This window comes from Labrus bergylta, chromosome 8, assembly GCF_963930695.1.
Source record: "Labrus bergylta chromosome 8, fLabBer1.1, whole genome shotgun sequence".
Taxonomy (NCBI): Eukaryota; Metazoa; Chordata; class Actinopteri; order Labriformes; family Labridae; genus Labrus; species Labrus bergylta.
In genome coordinates, this window is record NC_089202.1 from 8728831 (window position 1) to 8756361 (window position 27531).

Genomic DNA, 27531 nt, shown 5'->3' on the forward strand with positions numbered 1-27531 from the left:
TTTCAGGAGACTGATGCAGTGTCACAGCACACACAGGTTGAGGAATTGTAATTAGTTTAATTAGCTCCAGATGTGAGTATTTACAAATAAAAAGAAAAGTCAGTCCATACAATTCCACATTCAATTAAAAATGAACTTTGTTTTACAGAAAAGGTACACTTTCATATTCCCATCATTCTTGTAGCATTTAATCAACTAACATTTTGTGCTTAAAAAAATAGCAACCTATCGTATTTTATATTTAAAATTATTTTTAAATGAAAGAAAGACAAGATATACACAAGCATCAATTTATACCTATATCAACCTGTACACAGCATGGAGAACCCTGTAAGCTACTGGCCACACAGCAATAGACAATATAACACTTCTGCAATTTCAAAAGGATCCAGCCAGAATGACTCCCTTTTGACCATTTCATTTGACATTTTCTGATTTTTTTAGATAGTTCCCTGATCTACACTCAAAGCATCTTGCATGAAACTATCTAGCTTGACCTTATTTCAAATGGCTACAGAACGCATTGCATGTTTGACCGTTAAAGGGAAGTACAAAAACTCATAAAAAAGTATAAATGAAGAGAGAGTACCCAGATACTCTGGCAATGGAATCTGTGTTGGCTCATGTTGTGGTTTGCATTAGTGGTATGAAAACTAGTGTCCTCTAGTCCTTTAGGCATTGGGTATGTTGGCACATTGAAAAAAAAAACAGCCTCTTTACCTTCACACTTTCCTATATCTAAATTAACACTTAAAATGGCAACCTCACATCACAACCATAAATACAGGCAAGCCAAATTATAAAAAGGCTCAAATAAAATCTGTCACTACTCAGGTGATCGAAATTACATTATAAAATATCTTGTGCATTACAGAACTTTTATAATTAGACCAATATTTTTAATTAGACCTTTCCAAATGTCATTCTAAGGTATAACAATAGCAGTCTGTACACAATTTATATAAAACATACACAATATCCCAGAGATGTCCAGTCCTAAAGCAGAATATCCCAGTCTTCATCCTCCAGCCTGCTCTCGCCATTCGTCTCTTATCGATTATTACTGTGGTGAGTATTATAAGCCATCATCTTTATTATTACTATCATATTTGTATGTTATCACATTAACAAGATGAATTAGCTATTCCATTTACAGAAAGAAGGGGGAAAAAGGCAACACAGAATGAGGCCGCATTAAAGGTTGTAACTAGATCCATGTCCCTGAGGGGTACCACATAACAGCAGACTGAGAGTGAGCCCTGTGAGTCTTCTGCATCTTCTCTTCATTGGCACGCGGTTCCTTGTCGTCGGGGAGAAATACTGCATCTGGTCCTCACCTCCTCAGTTTAGTATAAGCAATGTAGTGGGAGGGCGATGGAGGGCAAGCGAGAAGCGTTCTGGTTTTCAGTCAGTTGCAGGCTGTCCCTGATACTCTTTACATTACATTCTGGAAACGTAAAAGGTCGGTCTGCAGATGGAGCAGCTGCTTGCCTCACAGATTTTTTAAGTGCTTCATTATCCGAGGAGGGGGGGGGGGGGGGGCTAAGGCCGATGAAACCTAAATGAAACAGAACATATCTTATAAGACATATAAAGACATTTCTATTCCTTAAAAAAAACAGAACAAGAAATCAAACAGTTTATGCTAACTATGAATAATATTTATTGTTAGGGGAAGAGTCGATCGTTTCTGTGCTGAAATTTATACTTAAATACATTATCTATATAAAGAGTTATTGTGACATCAGCTAAATTGTAAATTCACTCTCTTAATACAATATCAAAGCTGTATTAAGAAACTGTTAATGCAAACGTTACCATTAAGTGTTTAGGAAACAAATAGGCTTTTATTGTGAAATCAACAGGAAACAACATCATTTTAAAAAGGTTAGTGCTGCAAACAGCAAACACATCAATATGAGAAACTACTAAACAACACTGAAGTAATATTCTGCTTCTATTGTCAAGTGATAAGTTTCAAATATTGCAGGGAGTAAGCGAACATTAACAGCCACAGAGAGCGGTTAGATGAAGAGTGCCAGAAAACAGGCTGTAAACCCCAGACTTCTTGTCAAATTTACCAACTTAACCATGAGGTTTTGGAAAATTTCTCACCATGTTCGTGTGCGAGATAGGTTGGTAGATTGAAAAGGGGCAAGTTTTAGAACTTTGAAACTTCATCTTTACTATACATTTGTTTATTTCGTCCGGCTGTGAAACAGACATGAAATCTCTCTGTGGTACTTCAGACAAACTAGCTGCATGCAGTAATTGCCGCATTTTTAAACTAAACCTACTGTTCAATCTGTTACCAAAGGTGTCAACAAATCAACCAGGAGTGAAATCTGGTAAAGGTTTACCTCGTGTAGATTCTGCTCTCTTCATGAACCTCCATTTCAGTGCTCTTATAGTCATTGAGCTCCTTCCGGATGGCCGCCTAGGTAAAAGAAAACAGTCAGTTAAATTTAAAGTTAAAAGGAAACCTGTGCTTAACATCACACTTGACTCTAATATAATGTGAAGTTCAAATGGCAGCCATGAGGTCTGTTGGGTTCATTTACTGGCTTTGTTAAGTGCTCACTGGAGATGGCAAACTGAGTGAAGTACCTTGTCAGCAGGAGTCAGCTTAGTCCACGGCTTGTCCGCTCTCCGATCATAGTCTTGGGCATCTGTGACTTCCACGTACTCATGGAACCGCAGGATTTTTCTTGCCTGTAGTTCTGCAACGGTGGGTCTTTGACTCAACTACAACAAACATCAAGTTTTATGTCAGCTTAAAATCTAGAAAATAAATGATTTTCCACCGGGATGTCTGTTGAGGATGTGTTGCCTCACCTTCCGGGTCAGCCGCCGCTTAATCTCCCTAACTTCAGCTTGTCTGTCAGCCTGGTTTTTAGCTGAAAAGAGAGACAGTTGGGAAAAAAACAGAGCTTTATTTAGAAGCTGCATGAAAGCCAAGTGTGATGTGCATCAAAGGAAGAGGAGAAGCAGTTTCCAAAATTAGACATCTAAACTGTAATCCATGCTCAAACTGTCTCATTAAGTGTAAAGTCCAGTTTTTAATGCATAAGAAAATATTACTCTTACAAATTGTACATTTTGAATGACTGGTATTAAATGGTTTCAACATGGCTTCATTATCAAAAATACAAAGAAATTGTATAAACAAATCATTGATCCAGTCTTAGCCACAGAATAAAATGTGAAACAAGACATGAGAAGTAGATTCCAAACATTGTTTACTGAACACAGTATCAGGTTAGAGAATGATAACAGAGGTGAAAAGGAAACAAAGACTTGATACTAACGCTGAAGGATGTTTCTTTGCTCCAGCTCTTCCGCAGTGGGTCTCTGGCTAAGTCGCCTGAAGAGGAAAAAGGAGAGGGACTATTTTTACACAGTCTCATCACGTTGTCAGTCAGCCAATAAGTAGGACAAAGATCTGAGAAACAGTCTGATTCTTTAGGAAATGCACACAGACTTTCGTCAGTTTCAGCGTATATAAAGATCTTAGATATGAACATCAATACACTGATGTCTGTCTTTACCTTGTGAGTGCGCTGCCGATCTGTGTGCGAATGGCCTCCCACTGCTCCCTGCTCTGCCAGGTGAGGCCGGTCTGTCCTGGAGGGTGGTTGTCCCTGATGCATCTCTCCTGGGTAAACCTGTCCCTGTCCCTGTCAGGGGCCGAGGGACGGCTGCTCAGCTTCAGAGCCAAGGTGTCCTTCCTCCTGACCCTGCTGGCCAGAGCACCTGGAGAACAGCCAAACAGAGATGTGATCAGGTTTAAAGAAGCACAAAAAGGTATACAAGTATCTTACAGAAGTCCTGAAACTGAAAACAAACTAAATAACATTAAACAATTTTTTTTATAAAATACAGTCATGCTTACTTGGAGGGGGCTCATCCTCTTCATCTTCATCGGAGTCTTCATCTTTATAAAGCACAGGACCTTCCGAGTCGCTGTCATCGCCATGCATGTCATTCTCTCCTTCTTCATCCTCATCTTCATCTTCCTCGTCCTCCTCCTCACTGCTGTTTCCTCCCGGGATGACACAAACACCGGCGTCTCCCACCAAGCATCTGCGGCTCCGAGGCTCCAGCTCCGGCTGGGGGATCTCCCCATCGTACTCCTCCTCCTCCTCGTCATCTTCCTCCTCTTCTTCCTCTGAATAGTCATCCTCAGATCTAAAAGATTAAGGAAATTAACACATGCATCAGCATTATTGTTTGTTTGTTTGTATGAAACTAAAGTTGAGGTAATGATGCACTAAAAATACTCAGTTTTTGAACTACATTTATCAAATTAAAATATAAAGATTCAACTATTAAAATAAAAATTTTCAGCCTGAACGGGTTTAAAATCCCAGCATCACCTTCTTAGCGATCACTTAACTTATGTGATCACCAAGTTACCTGTGTCAAGTTACCTTGTTTGATCTGTTCTGATAGCCTTGTCTAAAAAGGCCTTTTATTAATTATTCAATGAGAAACTCACAGTTTCAGTGGTTGGATGCTGACAGGAAGGGGACGTCCACGGTCTCCATGGTACTCAAGAGGTGTTTCAAAAAGCAGCGTGTGAGCTCGCTGTGACCCGTCTGGATGTGGCTGAGCAGGGCCGGGACTGGACAAGGCTCGCTGGATCATTATATGCAGCGGGACAGGGGCCGGGCGCTGAGGAGATTCATTGGTCGGGCTTGGTGGGTCAAACAGCATGGGTATGGGCTGGGGTAGTGGATGGGGGTAGGAGTGCTGATGGTGGAGGTGGTGGGTGTGTATGTGTTGGCGGGGAGGAGATGGTGGCTTGTGTGTTGGCAGGGGAGGAGAGGGAGGTGGGGGAGGCAGCTGGAATCCCACAGATAGGTTGCTGTGGTCTTCCAGAGAAAGGGGTGAGGGGTTGATGGGATGGCTCAAAGCAGAGGCGTCCTCTGTGTTGCGTTTGGTGACGGGGGTGGTCCTCTTAGGAGGCATGGGTGGGGAGGGCTTGGCTGACACAAGACTGGTTCCTCCTTGGTTGAAGTCGCCTGAAAATGAGGAAAATCATAAAGCGAAGTAGCAAAATGTTTAAACCTGTGAGTGAGCTGCAAACAAGAGCTTTATTTTTCAACCTACAAGTAGTTGCAGCTGTGCAATGAGCGTACAAGCATCAGCCCTGCATGTAATGTGCCCAACATGATAGAGTACATGTTAACAAACATAAATATTGGGATTACATGTGTCGCTGAACATTAGTATGTACATACAGTGCATCAGATCACATGACCATGTCAACATGAATGCACACATAGCCCTTATATACATATCAGTGTGCAGCATGTGCCCCAGGCCACAGTGTGAAAGGAGAGACATACAGCCTACATGCTCTACAAAGCCACAATCTAATCCTGCAATCAGACTGTTTGAAGGACTTTGAAAGGGCAAAGTCTCCTAACAAATAGTTCAAATGCAAACCCTCCTTTTATTTATATTCATGCACATGTGTATTTGCAAATACATTTTAACAATCTATAAAAAGTCATTCCAAGACTTAGCTGGGCTATTGTGGCATAACAACAAATCAGTGGTGCCAGACTTAAAACATGCAGTAGCTTAAACTGAACTGGATAACATGTCCTTTCTAAATCAGCTCCTTTTTTCAGCACACTTTCACCTCTCCATCCATCCCGTAATCCATCCAATCATATTCAATACATCCATCCATCCATCCATCCAAGCTGAGCAGAAGCTGACTGAATTAACAAAATCACTTGATGCATTGCAGCAGGCCACAGCAGGAACCTGCTGAAGGCTCACTCTCATTCACATGCCAAGTAAGAGAGTACAGTATAAAAAACGCAAACAGTTGTATCTCCTACTGTTTATATACAACCGGACCACTCATTATCAGCTCAGTAGATGCATGCAGCTCTTATATACACATCTAATAAGAAGCAAACACGGCCAGTCAGCAAGCTAAAGGCATTGGGCGGGGAAAATGTTTGCATCTATAGAGGACGCAACATGAAAAACGCAGACTCTGGAGGGAAGGAGAGGGTAGGGGGCATTCCAGACAATGGCACCCTGGCCACAGATACCAGGGGGTGTCCTTTTACCTGAGCGCAGGCCTCCGGCCCGCCGGCACAGGTAGACAGGTAAGGACAGGTAGACATCGTAGTCGCATTCTCGCTTCCAGCAGGACCAGTAGAGAGGAAGCTGAGCGTTCTCTCCCCCCTGCAGGGCGGAGACTATCAGGGAGGAGAGGAAGGCCTTCAGCTGCATTGTTTCATTAATGCAGGTACAAGGTGGCACTCTATATACCGGTATTATTGTTTTGATAGGGAGAGATACTGTTGCCCTATGTGCTATTGTTCTATTATCATTTTGCATTTTAAATTTGACATACTTCTCAACTGAAATATTCTATAATAATCTTCTTGTCAAGGGATAGCATCTCTAAGAGCCTAATATGAATCTTTAACATGGACAATGATAGCTTAGCCTTAAGATGCTAAAGCAGGTTGAAAGAGCCTGGCTTTGTTAAAATGTAACTGGATTACACAAACAGCTTCAAAACTACAAAAGTAAAGAACATTTGAAAAAAACAAAGTCTCTTTAAAGTGCTAAGCTTAATGATTTTAGACTGCAGCTTTATATTTGACTGAATGATAGCAGGGTAGCATATTTTTTTCTCACTCTGAGCATAAAAAAAAAATATATATATGTGCATTTCCCAAAATGTTACTCAACTCTTTAAATGGTCATTGGAAGTATCTTTAGCTTGGATTTCTGTAACACCTGCTTGTGGTAGTCCAAAGTTGAAAATGCAGTTTGTTTTCAAAGTGAACTGCATTGTGTTTTCTTTTCATAAACCACTAAAGATTACTAATAATGGCCTCCAGTGACACCAACAAGTCATCTTGAAATATTTACCCCGTTAGTCTAGTCACAAGCCGATCTGATGAAAAGACTGATTCACACCTCACAGTGTATCATAAAAACAAATCAGCCTAATTCAATAATATAGACACACACACTACTAAAGGCATGAAAAGAAGTGCATAAAGCATACCATCAGATTGGCTAATGAGATCAAAATGAATCAAAGACAGCCTTGCCCAGGTGGGAATTACAGTAAGGTCCCAGATGAGACAAACTCACAGTAAACAACAACAACAACCACCACACTGTGCCTGTGTGAGCCACATCCACAGAAACAGGACTCCCCGTTATCGTCAGAGCGTAAAACACAGAGAAATGTTGCAGCTAAAATAGTCCAGGCGTAAGAAGTAATGAGCAGCCGAGAAGCTGCTCAAGCTGTTCAGGTAACGTGTGTGTGTAGCTGACTTTGCTGAAGACTTCTCTTTGCCATCCGTTGTGCACTGACTCATAAATGTACAATGGAAGAACTACATGCTAACTGAGCAGACGTTTGAGCGTTCATAATGCACATCTGTGACTGTGGATTTGTGCTGCAGGTGATCATGCAGACGGCCTTCATCACCTGTAAACAGAAGCACACACTTTGCAGCAGATCTTACCCAGCATGGTAGCGTTGCCCCTGTTCATTGGCTTGGGCGGAGGCTGAGGTGGCTGCTTGGTGCCCTGAGAGGTGGAGGTGGAGGCTAATCCTGAAGACGGTTGGGTGGACGTACCAGCAGAGGAGACGGACCGCCCAGGTTTGGACGAGGAGGCGGAGGGAGAGGAGTACTGGTTCCCATGGTGGTTGGATGGGGTGCGAGATGCACCTTTGCTGCAAGGCTCGGTGGTTGTGGTCATCAGCCATTTTGGAGGCATGACAGACTGTTTGGGTGGCAGAGGTTCGCGCAGGGTGTCCCGCAGGGCTTCTGGGTCAGGGATGAAATGGCTCTCTGACTCTATTAAAACACAGTACCAAGTGGATATGTTGCATAATTAATTGTCATTTTATCAAAATAACTCAGGTATTCCATTCAATCCAGGGTGAGAAATTTTAACAAAAATGCCAGAAATGCTTTGAAACCCACATCCAGCTGTGGGACAAACAATATTTTACTGAGCAGGTGTTTAAAAAATGCTCTTTTATCATCTTCATTATTGAATTAGTGATCTCATTATAAAATACCTCTCCACATGGCTATAAATGTTTCAGTTCAGGGACTGAGAAGTAAGCCATTTCTGCTGCAGAGCACTCTGTGATAGCACTTGTTTGAGAACTGCATTATCAGGGGATCAGCTGTGAAGATAAACAGAGTAGGCGGCTGCAATTACCACCAAAAACCCACATCCCTCTGCCCACCACACAACACCCTCCCACGGTGCTGCAACTCCCACACCATTCCTCAAACATGTGACTCTGAAGTTCGGGGTTATTTATTTACCGACAGACTTTTTAAATCGCTGTGACATCATGCAGCCAATGAGGAAATAGTCTGGAGGAAAGAAGGAAGTGAAATATAGAACAAAGAGAGCTGGGGATGTGATAAAGATAGAAAGAGAGTGGGAGAGGGAGAGGAAGAGAAATGTAGAATCAGAGAGAGAAGAGGAAAAAAAAGGGAAAATGCTATATGGGACAGAAAACAGCTAGACAGAATCACATTACCAATAACTGAAAGAAAATATCTGTTCACCTGAAAATTTGACGATAAAATAAGGACACCTCTTGATATAGTAGTGCTGCATTTCAGTTTCTTGCATTATTTCTATATCCTATCTTTAAAGATGCCTTTTTGACTTTTTTGGATTGGACAGTTGAAAAGACACAGGACACACGGGGAAGTGAGAACAGGGATTCATGCACCTGATGCTGCTAGTCGGAGTCAGACCTGTGCTGATTGCCAACAACACTGCATAGTAAGACATTCTTTAAAAAAAAAAAAAAAGGGGGCCAAAATGCAACCTCTGAGTTTTGTTGCTGTAACCCACACGTGTATCACTTTGGTTTTCTATTATCTCAAAGACCCACTTAAGGTAAGAACAGCTGAAGCAGTAAACCAGTCTCAGTTGTTAACCTATCATATGTTATATAACAAGGTTGTTTCACAAGGCGTAAGTTGGGTAGTATCAGTTTGTTGTATCTCTTAACCAAGTCTCCCTGAGTTGACAGTGATAGCGTTTAAGAGAACTAATGGGTTTGGTGATTGTGCTATATTAATTAGGAGACGAGAAGAGAGGACAAGCTATTCCCTCATGTTCCTGAATAAGAAGCTGGTAGCTGGAGCAGGGCCCACGGGAGCTGACAGGAGCCCGTCTTTATCTGGGAGGACAGCACATAGGCAGGAAAGCGATAGCAAGAGGGAGTGAAAAGATGACATAGCTCTAAGAATCGCTGATTATCTTCAAACATGAATGAAGGAGGTCATGTGTTAAAATAAACTTATTTTCTTTGACTTTCTCACTATGAGGAAAACTTTGCAGGATCTTATGATCTAAGTTAAATAGAGGTGGAGGGATAAATAAAGGCAATAACACACCTCTGCGAGCTCTTCCCTCCTCAGCAGATGCATGTCGAGGGAGTGTTGGCTTCCAGTCCGCTTCTGCAGGCCGACTCCTCCTGCAGTCCTCTGATGGGGCCTTCTGCAGCCCGGGTCTCTTCTGCCCATCCTCGGGGTGAAGTCTCCCCCCACGTCTGCAGTCCTCCATCTGGCCATGAATCTGGCCCTGCCAGATCATGTTAGGTTTCCATTCACCCTCAACATGTGCACGTGACCCTCCCCCTCCCCCTCTCCACCCGTCTTCATGCTGTCCCGTGCCTCTGGAGCACAGAGCGCCCCGACGTTCCCCGTCTGAAGGAGAGCGACCCCTGCGGTCATCTGGCTGGTTGAGCCAGGCCGGGTTCATCCTATAGTCGGACTCTGAAGGAAGTTTGCCCTGGTTGCATGGGCTCCTAACACCACAGTGACCTCCTCCTCCTCCCACTACCACCCCAGAGCTCAGTGGTAGAGTGTGGCCGTTCTTCACATAGGGCTGCTTTGGCGTCTGTGTATCTGCATCTGAAAAAGTGGACCAAGATGAGATCGAGACTCAGCAGTTTTCTGAGTTATCACGCAAGTACGCTACAAGAAAAGTAAATATTTATTCCATCTAAATAATTCAAAGTCTTTTATACTGACAGTGTCTTTGTGTGGTATTGAAGAACACTTTGGTGGTTTTTTGTTCGAAAGTCGAAAATTCTGTCAAAAGAAAATGTATCTACACCAATAGTGTTTTCTTCAAATTAGAGTTAACCTTCAGGTCAGGTGTATACAGAATATCTACTGGTTTTGTACTGCTTATCTAGTCTTGTGTTTCAGAGACATGGTGATGGACATTTCTATTTCACTATTTTAGAAATCCACTGATAAATTAACAAAAAAAAAAGAACAGTTTTACTGATTATAATTTAATCTTTACTGTAAAAAAAAGGAAAAGGTGCCCTTTTCCCAAACCTAGTAGATAGTTTTGTTTTTGTGTGTTTCAGCAGCTGTAGGTTTTTATAAATGGGCTTCTGCACCAGTGGGGCCGGCACTATGCTTGCACACACCCCTCTCAAAGCTATTTTTCTGCAGGGCACAATTCGTTCTACTTCCTCTCAGCTCCAGAGAGCGGCGTGCCATTTTAAACATATATTAATTTGAAACACAGCAAGGTAAAAGTCAATTTGTCGGTTTAAATATGTCCCAGACACCGGCTGGTCAGGAGGACAGTGTTCCTGCCATTATGTACTGATGACTTCACTGTACTGTCTGTGTGGGTGTGATAGCCTCAGGGCCTCTGCTGTGCAAAGAGATCAGATGAATCACAGAGGCGTCTTTACCGTTGTCCGGGACTTCCTTCAGCACTCCCTGTTCGATGAGCTCCTGCCGGGTACGCCTCGTCGACATCTTTCTCTCCAGCTCTGCCGTCAATAAACAGAACTGAAGTTTACACACAAGTTTTATGTTTCAAGGGCTCCACAGGGTAAAAAGAACTGCAGTGAAATGGGTCACATTTAGTGTGTGACCTCATGCTCCATGTACAAAGATTTAAGTTTGGAGCTCAGGAAATTTTCATTGCAGTTTTTTTTTCTTAGTACAACTTGCACTGAAAACTTCAGGGGAGTCAAACAAGGGCAAACATACAGGCATAGAGAAATCTTGATGAAAGCTGAATGAAACCAAAATATCAGAAAGAAAGGAAGGAGGTGCACTTGCTCTGCCTACACAATAAGTTCACACTACAAACCTTCTGAAGTTTCCTGGAACTTATCGCTGCTTTTCTTCTTCCGCCACTTCCACGGCTTGAAGATCTTGCCAAGGGTAGAGAACTTGCCCTTGCGCTTTGGGGTGCTGTCCCCCGTGCTGCCCCCCTCTCCCACCATTGTGCCGTGGTGTTGCTCAGATTCATCATCTAAAATGAAAGCATGGGTTCGGTTAAGAATTAAACTGATACTATGTGCCACTTACATCAAGACACAGAAGATCAGACAACGAAAGGATGAGGCTGATCTTAACAAATCTTCTCCTTCAGACAAACAGGGGAAAGTTTTTTTCCCTTTTGTCAGAACCGATGTTTAGCTAGGGTTATCAGGTGATTTGAGCGTTTCATGAATCCAATCTGTCCCAATAACTTGAAGCATGCTTAATAATTAAGGTTTAAAGTTCACATTTTCTGCAAAATACATGTCACCATGTTTTTTTTAACACTAATATGTGTCCCTAGTCTGTCTACAGACCCCCCAATTTCGAGAAAAGTCAATCCTCTCTGTCCTTTGCCTTCTCCACTTTTTAGAAAATGTTTGCTCAAATAGGTCGTTTGGAGATTTTCCCTTCATGACATCACAAAGGGCAGTAACCCCTCCCCCAGGTGGGTGACACTCCCACAGCTAGGTGTTTGTTCTGCCCTCTGAGTCTGCCTTCTCTCCATAAACAATCGGGCATGGTGCAAGAAAGCCAAGGCTCCAAACCCTTCCAGAGGGGCGTGGTCAGACACAACTCACATGCATTTAAAGCTACAGACACAGAAACAGCCTGTACTGAGCAAGGGCTGAAATAGAGGGGTTTATAGGCATGATCAAATACAGGATCGGAGTGGATTTTTGGCAAGAAAATTCACAGACATGTTTCGGGGACCTCTGAGACTTATTTAAACTTGTCGAAAAGGAGCATACTATGTGACATTTAAAATGAATATCAGTGAATTCGTCAGTACTTTCAGAGTAGGACCACAATAGCTAACAAGTTAGAGAAAAAGAGAAGGAAACAGAGCTGCTGCAGTGTTTCCAAGCAGAGGTAAGCTGTCCACCCTCTGCTAATGATAGCTAGCATGCTACTGCCAAATAGGAACAGTTACAATCTCACATCCTGTTGTTGCTCTAGAACTGACTACCTGAGTTTACTGTGTCTCCCCAAACCTTTTCTTATCCAGACTTAATATACCTTCTGTAATTGTTGATTTCACTGCAGCCAGAGCATCACTGAAGCAGGTTGTTGGTCTCAACTTTATTAAAACCTGCTTCACCTTGAGGTCACGTGAGACCACAACAAAACATTTGAGATGTTAAGTTTATGCCTCAGGCACACACGTAAATCTCTATAAAACCATTTGTTGAAAGATGTGCCACTATTTTCACATTTGAAATAAAACGTATAATTGTCAAGTTTCTCCTTGTGTATGTGATGAAGAATGATTCTGAACTCAGTTAGGATTTTAAAACATCTCTTGTGTGAGTCTTTTCTTAGAGTATAGATCCATCAGTAGTCACAGTACTGGGCTGTGCTCATTAGGGCTGTTATTATCTTTAGCTGTTAGTTCTCGGGGACTCAGTGTGCTTTGGCAGGGTGATGCTGAGAGCTCATAGACTCCTCCACGAATCCACAGTTAACAGGAGAGGTCTGATGCTGGCGATCAGCCAGAATTTCTCACTGTCAAGTGCTCACATTCCTTGGCTGGATGGAGACTGGTGCCTTATCAGCCTTTCAGCCCTCTCTTTCTCTATACAGAGGAGAGGATCACACACAGATTTGAACCAAACAGTAAAGACAGTAAAAGAAAAATTGTTAAGCCATCACACATACAAACTGCTAACATCCAGAAGCCAAACCTTAAATACTGCTTAAACATTATAATTATTAAACATTATTGAGAGGTCACCTGAAGAGGTGCTGAACTCAGAGAAGGTTTAAAACATCCATTGATTCTGTCAGGCTGCAGCTACTCTATTCAGCAGACATAATATTTACAAGCTGAGGAAGAATAGGGTCCGATTTAAAACATCCAGTCTCATGCAAAAACAGGAAGTCTCAACAACAACAATGCTTTGCAGTTTGACTCCCACAACAGCATATTCTCACACAATACCTACAATACAGATGTAGCACACGTAGAAGTCTAATAAAGAATGTAGTGTAACAATAACAACAACAATAACCCTAACAACAGGGTTAGCTGAGGACCAGCGCCCCTAGAGATGGCAGGGTTTCAGTTTCTAGCTAAGGGACATTTTAGAATAGTGAACAGTTGCTGACACAGTATTCAAACCCATTTTTGCAGCTGAAGGACAGAGTCTTTAACCGCTGCTCCACGCAGCTACCTCAATGCTGCTGGCGGGGTAAAATTTGAACTCAGTGCTTACATAGTGTTTAAAAAGCCTGACTGTTGGTCAAACGTCCAAAACAGCTCTAATCAGAACTTCCTTCCAATTGCACAGCTGTCAATTCAAATAGTGAAACGTGTTGTTTCTAAAGAGTTGCATTTTGAAAAGGTTCTGAAAAACTGAAATCCGACTACCTTGAAGAGGGATGTTAAGGGTCCAGCTTCCATGGTGGCGGGAATTGAAGCAGCATGCCATGGGGAAGCAAAGAGCATTTGAAAAAACCCAAAATCAACAGTCCAGTTAATATCCCAAAAGAAAATGGCTGAGGGACAAGTAGCAGAGAACAGTTTGAACCTACAGCAGAGAGGGTCCAGGTTCAAGAAACATGTTTGCACCATGGAAATCCAGCTTATCCTGGCAATGTGGAAATACGAGGATTCAAACCAGCTGCCATAACATCCAGATTAAGTGTTGCTTAAGGCAGCTTCCCTGTGAACCAGAAGTGAGGTTCTCACACAGCAGACTGCTCTGTCACAGAAGCCGCTGACACGGTGGCTCAGCTGAAGCCAGTGAAGCAGGATAAGAGCTGCCTGTGCCAGGCCCACACACTCCAGAGCACTGCAGAGATGATGATCGCACAGGACTCAGCCCATACAGTAGGCATCTATTTGAAGAGGATGACTGAGCATATCCTTAGGAGACTTTCACATTAGCCAGCGATGCTTGATTCTAAAAAGGTGACAATCCACTGACGAAATTCGAGGGGAAAAAAAGAAGACAAAAAGTACTGTACGTCCATCTTGATCAAAAAATTGAAGGGCTGTGGATCCACACAAACGAATTCATCAGACGCAGAAAACAACTCTCCAACATGTCATTGTTTAAGCAGTAGTGAGAAGGCGTCTGGTGTGTAGTGACACTACAGCTGAGTGTGACCAGGTCACAGGGAGTAAAGACGAAGAGAGAGCGACAGAGAAAAAGTACAGGAGTTATGGAGTTTGGGGGGGGGGGGGGGGGGGGGGGGCAGCCTGGAAACACAGGGAGGAAACGACACTCCACCCTGATTCTGTGACCAAGAACAAAGACAAGCGCTTCCCCTCACACACAGTATCACAGTGCACTGTGCTGCTCATGGAAACACAGAGCTACAGATAAATACCAACATATTTTCATTCAGAACAAAGCCAGAAACAAAATTACAATAGTCATGCTCTGTAATCAGGAGCTATGCAAAGATAAGGCGTACCAGTCAGGAAACGTATGAGGGGGACTTTGTGTGTGTGTGTGTGTATATGTGTGTGTGTGTGTTGCCAACGTACCCCTATCCAGAAGCCACACACACACTCTCTCAGACCTCTCCCGCATGGGCCAGATTTCCCTCTAACCTCATGATTCTATGAGTCATGGCAGGCTTGGTCAGGTGAGCATGTGGTTAAAGGAGATTGTTATTTCAAAGGACCAGGCAGACCTGAACACTTACTTGAGGTGGTTAGGAAATACCTCCAACCTCATTATGACCTAAATCTTTGCCAGGCCAGCTTATAAATCCTGATCCACTTAATTGGCAGCTCAAACATGTTATAATCACTACATTGGTACATGTGGAAAATGTTGCACCTCCTGTGCCCAACAGTATACAAAAAAGCACATTGATAGTATGTCAAGTAAACACCACAGAGAGCGCTGCATTAAACTTCTTCCAGTCCAAAACACTCTGTTTTCAAAAACTTTCATGTACAAAAACAAGTGATGCATGAGTGTGTAAAAACACAGCAGAGACTCATCCACATGATCCCAATGATTTAACATTCTTTGTGCCAGGGAAAGTGAAGAGGGGGGCAGAGAAAGGAGAATGGGTAAAGGAGATCAAACATCCCAAACCTTCATCTCTCCTCTGAAATATATTGAATAACTGGAAAATAGTCAACTGAGCTCAAGTTGAGATCATGCAGAGTGCAGGAGTGAGTTCAGAAGCTCACCTCCATTCTTGTTTTGTTGTTGTGGGTCCTTAGCCTGGGTTTCCACACGAAGGCTCTGTCCCATGATCCAGCCCCTGAGGGGCTTCTACCTGTGCTGCACCCAGAAATGTGCACTGGACAGATCAGTAGCCACACCTGTTGCCCTCCTTTTTCAAAAACGTCCCCAGGTCTCCTCAATGTCTTTTCGTCTCCTTGGTTTCTCTTGTCTACTTTTCCTTGGCGGTTTTCAGCACAGTCCTCCCCCCTTTCCTCCCTCCTGCAATCTGATGTTCCCTCCCTCCAGGAGCTGGACTCTTTCTCCCCCTCCCTAACCCTCCCTCCTTGGCTCATAGCTCAGGTCAGCATTCACTAAAAGATGCCTACCATTCCTGGGAGTGGGCAAGTTATGTTTTCAATTTGATGTGTGTGCTGCGGTATGTGGTGCTATGTGTGCATCCACTAATGTATGTGCAATGAAATGTTTGCATTATGGTGCTGTGGCTCTGAAGAGAACAATGCACTCTTTGATCTTAACACTTTGAAAAGGGCCACACACAACTATTTAAAAGCATTTAAGCAAAAGAGCAAGTACTTTTCAGAGCTCAGACTACATCATATGCAATGAACACAATTATATGCCACACAGGCTGGTGAGAGTTTTCTCTGCCTTTCATGCTGTGAGGAGATAACAAGAACTTAGGGCAGTGATATAAGCAGGTTTGTTTTACAAGCTTTTCCTTAATTAGTTGGACCCAACTTGGCCAAAGAAAATCACTTAATTTAGTTTTTGAAGTGGAGGATGGAAAAACAAAGAATTGGAGACTTTTCAATCAATGCCCTCAATCAGGGAAAATGTTACACATGCTGTAAAATAGCTGTATAAAGGCCAAGTTTGTCTGTGATGCAGCTCCATATCAACACATACACATGAACAATAGACAAGATGCTCAGCAATATAAGAGCTTATCATTTAACACAGAACTAACAAAGACAAAAGGGATCCCAAAGTCCACCTTTACATACAGGAAGAAGTGTTAATCAGACGCACATTCCGCCATTCATATATCCAGTGTGCACATTAGTTTGAGACCACTACTGTCATTAGAGCAGGCAGAGGGTGTTAATCAGCTGCGTACCTCTCTTAATATCTCTTCAGACACTACTTTATGCACAGCTCCAAGTCTCTTACCACAATTTCTACAGTCTCAAAGGCATTAGCATGACTTTGAAACGTGTTAACCAAGGAGAGATACACTTTGTAGGGCTTGTATACAACTCAGAGGCAGGGCAGGAGGAAAGGACAGTTTTTTTTTTTTTAAACTAGAGACAAAAAAGGAGTGCAGGCTGGACCCCTGAATTAGTGCTTTGATTCCTTTTGAGGTTTGTCTGTCTTCAGAAAACCTTGTTCTCTCCTCAGAGGAATCCAGTGCTGTGAGCTGTGTCATTATGCCTGGTAGATCAGAACTTTCTGAGCATTTGGCTGCATCTCAGGCTGTTTTCTAAAGATGGAGAGCTTGTGTGTTCGGCAGCGTTCCTTTTCTCTCCCCGTGCCCCACATACAGACTCCACACCGGGCCCGCTTCCAGAGAGAGCTGAGCCAATCTGCATGAGCCCAGAACCTGTTGGCCTGACCTGGATAACAGACTGGACTAGGCCCCTTCAGCAAGCCGGCAGATTGTGGCAGGTACACAGTACGGCACGTGAACATACGCTGCCCTATGGACAGTGCTACAATACTCTGAATTACTGCTGCAGTCTCATTCAACACAAGTCTTTTTAAGAGCTGTTTCTCAAGCAATTAGGTTAACACCTTATCTATTGATGTTTATTTTGTTGCACTAACAGAACATTTAAAAAGGGTTCAAATGACCTGCATCGAAGGAGTAAAAAGATTGTAAATTGTTTCTATTAGGGGTGGACCGTTATTGTTTTTTCAGGGCCAATTTTCAACTGATTATTAGCAGTTCATGAGAGTGATTGAAATGCTCAACTGCTCCAGGCTGCTCACATCTCTGCGCGTGTCAGTGACACCCCGGCTTTATTGTGGATTGGCCGTTACTCGTGTGACGTTTAGCCAATCAGATAATGTTGACGATGGAACATTAAGTGAGTGGTGAGTGAAAACAGACACAGAGGGAAAAACACCTGCAGCGAAGCCAAAGACGCGCACTTTTTAATTAATTAATTAATTTGATTGGCAATCGGTAAATTAAAACGCTTATAAGGATAATCAGCAAGGTGCGAATATGCCGACATTCGCATTTGGCTGATTATCCTTACAGGGCTTGCAGTTTTTTCCAATTATTACTATAATGTTTAAAAATATTTTTGATAATAATTAATTGACTTTCTTGCAGAAAGCTACAAAAGAAAACTGATATTTCTCTCAAGTTCAGTTGTCAATTCAAAGTAGCCAGTTAGCTTAGCATAAGACCTGAAACAGCTAGCTTGGCTCTACCCGTGTTTAAAAAAGAAAAACAACAGGCCAAATAAAATGAAGGTACGTGTAAAACAAATAACACATTTTCTACATATTTTCACCAAGTAAATCAAATGAAATTTTCAGCTTAACTGAGCAGGGTTCAAACATAGATGGTTGTTCTCTCAGTTGAAGTATGCAGAGAGCTTTTATGAAGAACAGTAGATCTCTTTTCAGTTATATTGAGATAAGAATTAAGAGTTGCTTTTATTATGAAGTTATCACAGGAAGTCTTATATGACAGTAACTTCAGATTGCTCAGTGTATGCACATTAGACATTTGAAAGTCCTTATTGGCAGATGTGTTTTGCAAAAAGGAACTTGTAAGCTGAAGAGCTAAAGGTTATGGTAAACAAACAAAAAATGTGGCTAATCAGGGCTAACACTTCCCTTTCCTGCAAAGCTGCTGGGATTACACGAAAGGCAGAGTCAGTGTTGCCATGCCAATGTTAGATAGCAGTAAATCACCTCGTCCTAACACAGGGAAGCTCACATTCTCAATATCACACTCAAAAACAAAATTTAACTGAAACACTGACACCCAAGTTCTTCACCTAACCACCTCCTCTGAAGACACACATAGCACACAGATCTAGCTCTATATATAGATATATCCATCTTTGAGAAAACTCTGCTTTGAGAAGAGGAGATCTATGGCTCGATTCATCAGTGGCTCATAAAAAGCAAGAAGGACTAAACAAACTTTAGTAAACACAGTGGATGTGCAGCAAGAAGAGTGGACCTACTGCTCTCTCCTCAGCATTAACACTGCACTTAACAAACCACAAAGAGCGACTTGGTACTCACCACGATTTTCCATTACAGAGTTTGAGGCACACCAATCAACGGGTCCTGAAAAACAACAGTTTGAGCGTCAACACCCGTTTCACATGCACACTTAGAGGTAAACCAGGGTAGAAGAAGCGGTCATTCGGTTTTCAATGAAACCTTTTTCTGGCAACTGATGCTCCAAAGAACATAAACTCTGCGGTTCTGGGATTCACAAGATAGTCAGTCTGAAATGTTTTCACTCAAATTCCCTTGGAGCAATTTTTATTACATTCATGATGAAAGTATTTGAAGTATCTAAGACAAAGTCATGTGATAAATCAAAATTATCCTTGACTACTTTAAAGCAACATTCACAACCAAACATCACACATTAACTACAGTGCATTATTCTTTGAATTGAGTCATGTGTTTTTTTTGTTTTTCATGAACTGGTTAATCTTGATACGATGAAACAATTTGATCTTATGATGAACACATTGCAGAATTCATAGAAACATCTCTAAGCTTTATAATATCAAATTAAAAAAACGTTATGGTAGAGTAATTCATCTTAAATGTAATACACAACCACATTATAATTAAAGGAGATGCATGACACTGTACTCTTTCTAAATGGCCTTAGCATCCTTCAGTCTGGATATAAGTGAATATTAAAAGATACAGACGTACTTTATAGAAAGTCATGGGTGGGGTTGGGGTGGTTGTGGTCCTCAGCAGCAGTAGATCAGTATATTTCAGGTCTCCAGCATGCTTAAGATGGCAGCTCCACCCATCTTAACCCCTCTGATGAAGACGAAGAAAAGAGTTCAGATCATGATGTTCATAAATAGAAGCATAGCTGCAGGTTTCCTTACTACAAAGAACACACTAAACAGGGTGACCTCGTTTACATTTGGCATAAGGTATGACCTGTTTTTATATCATAAAATATAAAAGGTCAAGCTAATTGAAAGCGACTACAGTGAAGTTACACTTCTTAACACCTTCAAGAGGGCCAAACAAAAGCATTTAAGTAAAAGAGTAACTAGACATTTCAGAGCTCAGACAACATTATATGCCAACAACATAATGACCTGCCACACACAATGTGTGTACAGTATACAGTGTGTAGATAGGACATATTAAAGCTCAGGGGCAAACATGCCATGTTTGCTGCTTATTTTTAGCTTTCTAACTTCAGCAAATCTGCTTTGAACATAATTTTTTCCAAGAACAATAAAGGATAGACCAAAACAGAATTTGTGAAGCTGTACACAGTCTGGAATGGGACGCAGTAAAACAAGAAGTGTATGTATTTGAAGGGTGGAAGCAGCAAACAACAAATACCTTTATAATGAGAAACATAATATCACAGTGTGTGAGAACATCTTAGAACACACAGTCTGCGAACACTTGGATGGACTTCAGCAGAACAGCACTGCAGACATTTTCAATCAGACAGTGATGCTCAAAACTAGACACCTCCGAGGAAACTGACTCGTCTTGTTTATGGTGCTAAAGTCTGGTAGGAGAACAGTTTCTTGGCATACAGTCAGGTCGAATGTTCCTACTGGGCATTGTTCAAACTATTCACATGTGAAAAGTCAAAAGCCTCTCACTAAAACTCTTCAGTCATGTAATTAAACACTCTTGTTGCCTGGGTGCAGCACTTCAAAACCACTTTCTAACCCTTGTAAGTACGTGAAGTGAGCAATTTCGGTATGGCAATTTTTTTCTGTTTGCTGTTAATTATTTTGGCTGACTCAGCTCGCAAAGTAAATACCAACCAGGGTTGATTTCTTTCTGAAATATAAAAGGCAAACACGAGCAGTCCAGCCAATATGTTATTAAAGATGACGAACCAAAGGCAACGTCTCCCACCCACTCCATGGTGTGCTGGCAAAGCACAGGAGCACATTCAGTGCTCTACTCAATCCCCCACAATGCAACACAGAACGCCACAGAAAGTCATTCCTACCTGTGGCCATCAAACAGTAAAAGTCCTTCCTTTGAGGGTCAAACACTCAGCCAGGTTCTGGACTTATTTCAGCCATAACATCTGTTTACTTTAACTGTAAATTTTATTATTATTATTTATTTATTTATTCATTCATTTTAACTGTGCAATCCAAAATCTAAACCAGTCCACAAAACAACACATGTGCAATACGTATATCTGGTCACTACTTGCATATAGTTCTGTATATATATATTTATTTCTCATTTACTGCACATAGTTCTGTTTACATCTGGTCACTACTGCACATAGTTCTGGTTACATCTGTTTACATCTGTTAGTCCGATCACTGTCCACTTATATCTACTCTTTTTATATTTTGTATTTTTAAGTTAAGTTTAAGCTTTAAGTTGTATTTAAATTGACACTTTATATTTAGGTTAAACATTTTTGTTCACTTCTGTGTGCCTTTGAATTGCCCCCCGGGGACAAATAAAGTTTTTTGAATTGAATTGAATTATATACGGAACAAGATGAATTGTTTTCATTAGGTCAACTGTACAATACTCTGCTGCATGTGCAATATCTGTTTATTACGCATTTGTCTTATTTCTACTAATTATTTTATTCACATTCTATATCTCCTGCTGCTATATTGTCTGTAAGAGCAATGTCAACAACAGCTGACTAATTAGCTGACAAAATAGCATCAGTTTTGTCAATTAAGAATTTAAATTGTAAAGGAAGTTCTCTACGAGTTTGCAGATCACAACTTTTGAAATCTGAATATCAGCTGCTTTTCTGTGCTTTATGGGACACAGTGAATTGATTATCATGTTAACAAACTGGACCACAAATTATTCGTTCTCCACTACAAAACACTCTGTAAAATGCTATATAAACCATATGTTTTTAACTGGCAATTGTGAAAAACAAGGACTGACTCCTGCACTGCCTGTGAAACTCAAGTACAAATAATATGGGGAAAAAAAGCCTGTTTATAAAGATCAGGGATAAAACACATGACCCAAACTCCAACACTTACTGATTTTTTTATTGTTTCAAAGTATTTGTCTTTTGGTCTTATGGAGCTCCATATCATCTTACATTCACTGAATATCAAAGTTGCCCTGTTTCAGGGCAAACATCACGTTCAGTGAGTGGGATCAGATCAAACACCAGTTTAAACTATGTGACGGGGTCCAGGACAAAAGAGGCCCCTCACAAGCCTGACTGTCACAGGTTTTTGTGACAGAGAACAATATTTGACAGGACATTTAATAAAAAAAAATAAAAAACTCTAATACTTCAATTTTTGAGCTGACATGAACACAAAAGTTTTCTATGATAAGTGTGTACAACTTTTGGTAACAATATGAAGCTGCAAAGATGTACAGAGGGATCATCATTATACAAAGATCTGCAACTGCACCTATAGTTGGAGCACGCTCCACGAGACAAACTTTAAAAAAAAAAAGCAAATAGCTGTGTCCTTGCAGACATGTTTCGTAGAAAAATAAGTTTATATACGTACACCTACATCATCTGTGTAAGGTTCATGTTTGCCTGACAATATCGGCTCAGCTGAGCAATTCATTAGTCAGGCACTATGGAGTCAGGTGCTGTTTTCACGCATAAAACTCCTTTCCTGAAATCGTCAGGTTGAGCTGCATGTGTGATTGCAAACAGCCAAATCTTTCAATCAGACTTAACCAGACTTTTTCTGCTTTTTCCCATTGGTAAAATGGGGGAAAAGCTCCGGGTGAACTGATGTGTGAACGTAGCAGGAAATTCACCAATAGCGAAGATGAGGTTAAGAAACTGTGCAATGGTCTTGCATGTAATGAAGCTGCTTAATATTCTTTTCTGCTCGGCAGTATGCTTTTTCCATTCATTTGTTGCTCCTGTAAATATGTCCAACAACACTTAGCATTTATATAAAGACAAAAAATGTCATCATAGTGTCGGACTCTCTTCCACCATCTTTGATTTTCACACTTTTTGGTCTCATTTCCTGCCTCCTGAGACCGATCCCTGTCCAACAGGGTAAAATTCATACTGTGAGTGACAAATGTGTAAAAGTAACTCAGAAAGATTTCAGAAGAAGGCTGTTCTGAAATTTGAGAAATTTTCAGGATTGCATGTGTGACAACAGCATCTGTCAATGGCATGTGTCTTTCTATGACGTCTGTGAGAGGCACTTGTGACCGCTCAGAGTAGCAATAAACAAAATAGAAACTTTTCCAACATGTCATTAAATTCTGTATTTTGGCACTCTATTGTTCCTCTCTCAGGCAAATGTACAGGCTGGGTCGAAGCATAACTTCCCTTTCAAAAGAAGAAGCTGCAGTAACGACACTCAGCCTCACATCAAATAGGGCCATTCATCAGGCCTAAAAAACCTGAATTGGGCTTTAAGCTGTTACAGTTTTTGTGGAACAACCATACACAGACTGAAGGAGAACCCTAACACCACTGAGGAGAGGCAGATGTGTCTGTGGTTGGAGATGAATTTTTTTACACTCCCGCCCAGTGCCACATTTTTGGCTGGATGACTCAAAATAATCGAGCTGAGTGGTGAGCGTTTAGCTCTATCCAGGGGAGGAAAAAAAATACATCTTTGTTGTCTGAAAGTGAGAGTGGATATGAGGCAGAGAGGGGGTAGGGCTACAAATATAGAGAATTTTCCAACATTTCAGCCAAAGCCTCATATGTTACATATGCAGCTGAATGCACCACTGCCTCTCAAGTACAACATAGATAATCCAAAGAATCAGTGTCAGAAAACAAATACCATCTTCAAATGTTTTAGTTTCTGTCACACTCACATACTCCACAGCTCTGATGGTGCACATAAAAAAAATGATGCTGGCCTTGTTCTCTTTTGCGTTATGAACCCTCTCTCTGCACTTTGGTATAAAGGACGATCAATTTGAAGGTTACTGAGTCAGTCCAAAGTTGTCGAAATGAAAGACATTTTCACAGCTTTATTTCATAGCAGCTACGAGTCACTTCACAGTGTTGAGCAAACAGATCGAGGAAGACATGACGCATAAAACCAACTAAAAGCACTGACAACCAACTCAAGATGAAGTGTTTTGACAAAGATGTAACGAAATGAGTCTAAATGTTACATTACCATCTCGCCTATCACTCCTTCTACTGTACATTTGTCCACATCTCTTTACAATCACAATGAATCACCTTGTTGGAAAACTCCCATAACATCCGTTTCATGGATACAAGCAGTGATGTGGTCCTCGTTCCAGCTTTCACTTACCAAGGAAAGAAGCCACCCATCAGGTATGTGAAAGTAGACGTTACAGACTGCCTTGAAGGCTAATCTGTATAATCTTGTGTGGAGCACACACACCCTCACACTGGCGCACTCTATAACGCTGATTCAATTACGATGGGAGCGGAAACAGCCACAGCTGGCTGAGTTATGCCATCTTTAAATAGCATTGCGTTTCTCACTCGGGTTAGGGAAACAAAAAGTTACCAAGTCAGTGGAGGAAAATCATTTAACTCCACAGAAAACAAGCTTCCAAACTCTCACAAAAGTGGCAACGAAAAGCCTGATAAACGCAGTGTGTGTAATCTCACACATACTCACAGTTTTGCTCCAGAGAAGTATAAATTTGCACAAAAATATGGCAGCTGTATGGAAAGAAAAGTCAAACCCAAGGTATCCTTGCTTGGACCTCTTTTGTATCCAATCAGCACAGTCTCCGCACCCGTCTCTGAAACTGATGGACCAGGTTGTCTGTTCCAAATCCAGGCAGGTTGAGCGTCATTGCTGAGCCTGCCCCAGAAAAGCATCGCTCACCACAGGGACCAGTGGCCCACTTTTTTTTTATTTTTACAAGGAGTTCAACACGGTCCTCGTCTTTGCTAAACTTTTTCTTCCTGATTGTCCGTCCACCTGTGTGAGCACTGCACTGCAGGGGATGTGCCATAACTCACCACAATGCATCTTAGCTACATCCAAGGTAATTGCTGCTAGCTCTCTTTGCATTCAGCATCTCCACCTTAAAGCCATGACTACCACCTCTGTTACCCCGTCAGAGCCTGGAGGGGGGAGGAGGAGGAGAGACATTCAGCCAAGAGCTATGGAAGAATCTTGAGCACAGATCGGTCTCATCTGCTTTCAAACCGAATCAATCAGGTCCAGCTGACAGCTTGAGCATCGTGGTTGCCTCTTAATGGGCCATTAAAGCAGGGGGAGTGCACTTCCAATGGGAAGCGGAAAGAGCTACAACACAAGACATGAGGCAGCACATTTTACTTGGAAGACCCCATTAACTTCAAGTCCTATAATGCTTTGGTCAGATAAAACCCGAGGAAATATGTTACTGACCAGGAGAAGAGTTTCAAGATTGAGAGGAGGCCACTGACTAAACTAACCTTGAAGATGTTTTAATGTGTCAAGTTGATTAGTTTGACATATAAGGTTCAAACTCATTGGGATGAATACAAGAAGAAAAAAAAGTGATAGATAATGAAATAAGCATGTTAGCGAGCTAAATCCTGAAATGACACTTTGCAACACGTTGATATATCATAATCTCCTGGAGGGGAAAATCCACCAATACTACAACCAAATGACTAAAATATAAGAAAGTAGTAATTATCAGGCTACTCCACTTTAATATCAGACTCATGCACATATCACCATGGAAACGAACGTCTTCCATCTTCGACCGCTCAGTCCTGATTAGATATAAATGGAGCAATGCTGTCTAGTTGTATCGTCCAGAATACTATAAGACTATTAATAATTAACCGCTTTGCTTCTTGAGGCAAAATACAAATTACCTGAGAGGTTGACTCGACTTAAAGCGGCTGTTTTTTCCCCCGGCAGAAGGAGGAAACGGCGTGTGGAGGATTTCCACACCGACCTGTCTCCCTTCCCTGCAAGCGGATCTCGCGCCAGTGGACTCAAGATGCTGATGGAGTCAACGCGTCAACGTAGCCGCATCGGTTACCACCACAACTTCCGGTAGTGTTTTTCACAATAAAAGCACGGTCAATTAACACATTCTGCGACGTTGTGACATAGCCTAATATTGGATTGTTCTGCACAGATTCAGTGTTATAAGTGATGTTTCGATCAACATTTCGTAACCCTATACGATTAGCTAATGAACAGCCTTCTTTGTAAAGCTTTTGTTTCCTTCGTTAAAGCGTTGTGACATGATGCGCATTTAAAATTAAGGTGGTTTTTTTTATTTTTTTAACGTCGATCAGCGCACTGATCAGTTTCAAGATTCAATAAACATCCCCCTTTCTGACTGGAGACAAATTAACGTACGTAGAAAACAATATGCTTTTTTTGTCCACAGCGTTACGCATCGCAATGGAAAAACGATATACGGACCTTATAGGGATGAGGTTAAACGCATCCCACCGACAGTCATCCGATTCTTATCTATGACCCACACCATCTACTTCCCAGAGATCACACGCATCCTTTGTTGTGCATGGACGCCTGTGCTGGGATCAGTGGAAAATGGAGTTGCAGGTGGCGAAACTGTGGATATTGGCGAAAACGCAGCGTAAAAACATGCATCCTATTGCACCTAGGATGTGCAGAACACGGAGCTTTTCACAAGCAACTGTGCACTGTAAGCGTGCAGTTTGCTCGTGATACCGGCTTGATTTGTATCGGCTAAGTTGGAGAGCAACTTAGGGTTTTGTCTGCGGAGAAACCTTCCCTCCCAACCGAGACACTGTGGCTCATTTGCAACCGCAGGACCTCAGCAGCATCCACAGTAGCTCTCTTTAGACTCACCCTCCTCCGCCTCCTGCTTTGAAATTAGTTCAAAAATAGCAGCCCGGTCATTTTCTCACCTCACACTTTCCCCCTCTTCCAGCGACCGGTCCAAACATTTTACGCATTGACCGGAAATCATCCCGAGCTGGGCATCTCGGTACCGGTAGTTCTCGATGGAAGCTGCAGATCCTGTGTAGGCGTTGCGAACACTGCAATTCTTTGTTTTGTGAAGACTTCGTTACCCAGCAGGCATTGCGCTGCATTGATCTGAGATGAGGGGGGTCTTTTATATTATTCAGCTTCCGAGAGAAATAGTGAAGCATTACAAAGCAACGGTTCCCTCTATTACCCAGCATTGTATTTACAGAGTGAACATAACACCCACATCTTATCCTGAAATAAACTCTGCTGACACAAACTACAAACAGGCTATAACTCTTTATTATTGTCAAACCGTAGTAATAGAAATGTGGTATCACATGATACAACAAAGCATAGCTGTTCAAATTACGTTATTATTGGACTTTGATGTGACCGGCTTCCTATCACTTTTTACTCAAATAAACAGACATCGGTTTATTGGACAGTAGCTATACATTACATACATTTTTTGCTCTATAGTTTTATGTAATTACACTTTTAAAATGACTTTTACAGTAGGTGACAATCAATCATTTGTTGACTTCAGCATATAAAGATATTTACCTTTTTTTTGTAGGTATGTTTAGTCATGTGTATTCACTCACCAGTTAAGCATACACAAAGAAGATATACAAACAGATAAACTTTCTCCTCAGCTCAGACTGACAAACCCTCAATTTGACTTGTGCAGCTAATTCTCTTCAGCAGCAACACTGTAATGTCAAAAACTGTCAAATTACTGACTTCCATTCAGAAATCTAAGACATCAAGGGCAATTCTGTATAATGTCATGTAAAGTGTAATGTGCTTTGGTAGTAAAAACCTATTTATAAAGGAAACACTAATAATCCTGGTACAACTCCTCACATCATGTTTATTTAGTCTCTTAAAGCTGTGAATCAGATGAGCAAGTCTTGTATTATTGATGTCATCTGGTAATGT

The 27531-nt window shown here is 41.6% G+C and overlaps 1 protein-coding gene across 8 annotated transcripts; it reads right to left on the reverse strand.

The window, feature by feature from the left end:
* Positions 1-37: 37 nt before the first annotated feature.
* phactr4b (phosphatase and actin regulator 4b) lies at positions 38-26673 on the reverse strand. 8 transcript variants are annotated; one of them, XM_065958003.1, is made up of 16 exons: positions 26526-26673; positions 19406-19519; positions 18752-18796; positions 11158-11322; positions 10751-10831; positions 9429-9947; positions 7518-7853; positions 6093-6224; positions 4499-5024; positions 3893-4188; positions 3549-3753; positions 3309-3364; positions 2836-2897; positions 2608-2745; positions 2361-2437; positions 38-1558 (listed from the first exon to the last, which is right to left on the reverse strand). In XM_065958003.1, the coding sequence occupies exons 3-16, from the start codon at positions 18762-18764 to the stop codon at positions 1543-1545; spliced, it is 2622 nt and encodes an 873-aa protein (XP_065814075.1). In that variant the 5' UTR covers positions 18765-18796; positions 19406-19519; positions 26526-26673; the 3' UTR covers positions 38-1542. The 8 variants fall into 8 exon arrangements, with proteins under 8 accessions (XP_065814075.1, XP_065814077.1, XP_065814078.1 ...); XM_065958005.1 differs by having other exon boundaries at positions 26467-26569; XM_065958006.1 differs by lacking the exon at positions 26526-26673 and adding an exon at positions 26053-26365.
* Positions 26674-27531: the final 858 nt, after the last annotated feature.